At 43.2% G+C, this 3040-nt stretch overlaps 1 protein-coding gene across 1 annotated transcript; it reads right to left on the bottom strand.

Moving 5' to 3' along the window:
* Nucleotides 1-1276: 1276 nt before the first annotated feature.
* PNO1 (partner of NOB1 homolog) lies at nt 1277-2380 on the bottom strand. Its single transcript, XM_045069508.1, is given in 2 exon segments — nt 1277-2349; nt 2351-2380. Coding segments are annotated over 2 exon segments (759 nt in total). The 3' UTR covers nt 1277-1620.
* Nucleotides 2381-3040: the final 660 nt, after the last annotated feature.

The following is a 3040-nucleotide window of genomic DNA, read 5'->3' as shown; positions in this document are numbered from 1 at the left end:
ATATGTCTTCATCTGTCTAATTCCTGAAACTGTTTCTCATTTGTCTCTGAATTCCAGTAGAATGAAGGATATTATTACCTGAGTTTCCTCAATCCCAACATTTGTCACTTTTGATTATTAATAAGAGTCATCCCAGAATTATTTAGTTTCTGAATTTCTGAGGATGGTGCTATGTAGTTCCCACTCCTGAGCAAGAGGACTTGACTTAAGGCTTCTAGAAATTGAAGACTGAGAGTGAACAACTGTAGGGTACAAGGCTTGGGGCCTGGTTTGGCCGAGCTCTCTATTGTTTCTTCCCCCATATACAAAGTCATCCCCTTCTCTCATCTGTATCTACCTATATATCTCATCTTGGGCCCAGCCACTATCTCATCTCTCATACCTCCTTTCTCCTGTTCTCACCAGTGCCTAGGCCTTGATTCTAAATCTTCCCCCAAGGAACCTTCCCTTTCTCTTGGCAAGCAGTGATTGACTCTCTGGGTAAAGTGAGCAGTGTGTATGAAGGGAGCTCTGGAGAAATATATTGTGTAGAGGATGAATGAAGGCTTGAGGAAGAAATGCTGTCTCTGGCAAAAGACACAAGAACCCTGGAGGACATGCCACCCCTCTGTGAGTGATGGACCTGTTCAGTCTGAGTTACTGCCACATGCCAGATTATCATTTTGAATAGTTCAATATGGCTGCAGTAGGAGCCAGCAGGAGCTCACAGCAGACATTTTAATAATCACGGGGTTCAATTCTGACATGGGGTGCTGGCTGGCATATAGATGCCAGGAGACAATTCTTTTGACCTGTGTGCCAGAAATCCCAAAGATTAGTAAAATCAATCATGTCTTAAGCGTGTTTGAAACCTATCGATTGAGAATGCCATGTCTGCAAGAGTTTCCTTTAGGTCCCCAGACCTGGTAAGTACTGTGTGTAAAAAGTAGGTGGATACTAGAGTTACACAAGATGAATTCTAGATTAACTTTGCTATTGAAAAGACATATTCAGAGGTGGGGCAGTATGGTAGCAAGATCACTTAACCAGGAGTCAGAAGACTGACTTGAAATCTGGATTAGCCCTGACCAGTTGGGTGAACCAAAGTAAATCTCCAGACTTCACTGAGCCTAGATTCCCCCATCTATTAAATGTAGAAAAATTAAACCTGCTTTTCCTAATCCATAGTGGATTTGTGAAGATCAAAAGAGAGGATATATTTGAAATGACTTTAGAAGATGTGAACCATTTTTTTTTTGTAAGCTGTCTGTTTTAATTACACTCCATAGACAAGAAATGTTTATAAAGGTTATAAATTTATAAATAATTTCATATAGGACTGTTTAAACAAGTTTCAATAGAATTATAAACTATGTAAATCTTTTATTTAAAATGAAGTGACAAATTATAATTAAGGTATAAGTACAATAATGATAATAAATTCAGGCAGGAGAATTATCCTCAAAGTTGCTGCATGTGAATATGCATCAAACCTTTCTGTTGATGCTTCTGGCTGAGAACAGAAGAAGCGATGGAGGCTTAACGTGACTGAAAAGTTCTTCGTGTGGTTTCTCATAAGCATGTGCAGAGGGCAAGGGCTTTTTCTCTAGAGTCCAAAGACAAAAGGTCTCTGATTTGAAATCAGAATCGATCTGCTGCTCTGCTAGCCACAGCTCGGATATTGCCATAAACCTTTGATGGAGGATTTCCCAGAATGAGGTTGCAAATGGCAGTTCTTGCCATCTTGATGTTTTGGAAAGAGCCAAGGATGTGAACTGTCACATCAGCCAAAACTATCCGTGTCCGTGTCACGTTCTCTATGGTGAATTTGGTTTTTCCTCCTTTGCCAGCGATTCTTCCTATTGCCCTTGACAGGTGGTCTCCCTTTAGGGGTTTCACATCTGTAATTTCAAAAGACTCTAGGAAGAGATCATCCAACCTAATGAGGACAAGTGTGTCCTCCACCTGAAACCCAAGAATAAAGGCTTTCACAAAATCAGCTGCTTTTGTCAGTGCACTAACATCCTTGGTTTCTTTACAAGTCCTAATTTCTACATTCCCCGACTTCAAGTTAAACCGTATCTGAAGTCCCAAATGTTCTACAATAGGAGTAAATATCTTCATCCAGTTCTCTTTTAATGGCGTGTATCTGTTAGCTGGGACTGGAATTTTCCTTGCTTCTTCTTTCCCACTCAGGAATCCATCCCCGGTGAGGGGAGGGAAAACGGGCCTCTTCGCGGGCCGGGCCTCCTCCGTGTCCATGCGGCCCGCGTCCCCGCCGTCCCCCGCGGCGGACAGCTGCTCAGCCTGCCGTTTCTTCGCCCGCCGGCCACCCTTGCGGGTGACTTGGGTGAAGCCGTCCTCGGCCCCCCGCGCTCTGCGCCTCCATCTCCGTTTCCATGCCCGGTTATCTCTAGCTCCCTTTTAGATGTAAAACATTAACAGTCTTTGTGGTAATTTCTTATCTCCCCTTCCTCATTCTCCTTTGTCCCTTTAGCTGTCACTCCTTAGGGCCTTGGTGCTGCCTTCCCAAATTCCTCTCAGGGTTCCTTGTAGAAGAGTTCTCTATAGTCTTGCTCATATGCTCTGTGCCCAAATTCAAACATTTCTGTTCTATTTCTCTAGGAGCAGTGGAGTCTTCAGTCATCCAGTGTAAAGATTGTTTCAGGTTATGGCAATAATGACATAATTGTTACTCTTGGGGCAGTGCTACTTCATAGTATATAATATTATGAAGGAAGGGATCTCTAAGCATGGAAATTTCAGGCAGTGTGCCTAAGTTCATTGCTCCTCAAGCCCTCCAAACCTGCAGGTGAGGTTAGATGGGAGGGAACAAAAAGGTGAAGAATCCACAAAGTTCACTTCCACTGGAGCCCATCTCCTAGCACATACCCACTATGGGGAGCCCAAAGATCTGCCATGTACATTAAGCATTTGGGTCCAGGAGGACAGTCTTAGAGCAGCCCTCTAAATATTGCATTCAGGTTTGGTCTGCCTTTGAATTTGCTAGTGTTTTTTCGTACCTTGAATGTCAAACTGAAGGCTCAGAGCACAGTGTTGA

Source organism: Mustela putorius, unplaced genomic scaffold, assembly GCF_011764305.1.
Source record: "Mustela putorius furo isolate JIRA1106 unplaced genomic scaffold, ASM1176430v1.1 tig00003937_pilon_pilon_pilon, whole genome shotgun sequence".
In the NCBI taxonomy this organism is placed as follows: Eukaryota; Metazoa; Chordata; class Mammalia; order Carnivora; family Mustelidae; genus Mustela; species Mustela putorius.
The sequence above is the reverse complement of the archived record's forward strand: the minus strand, read 5'-3'. Positions and strand labels throughout refer to the sequence as shown.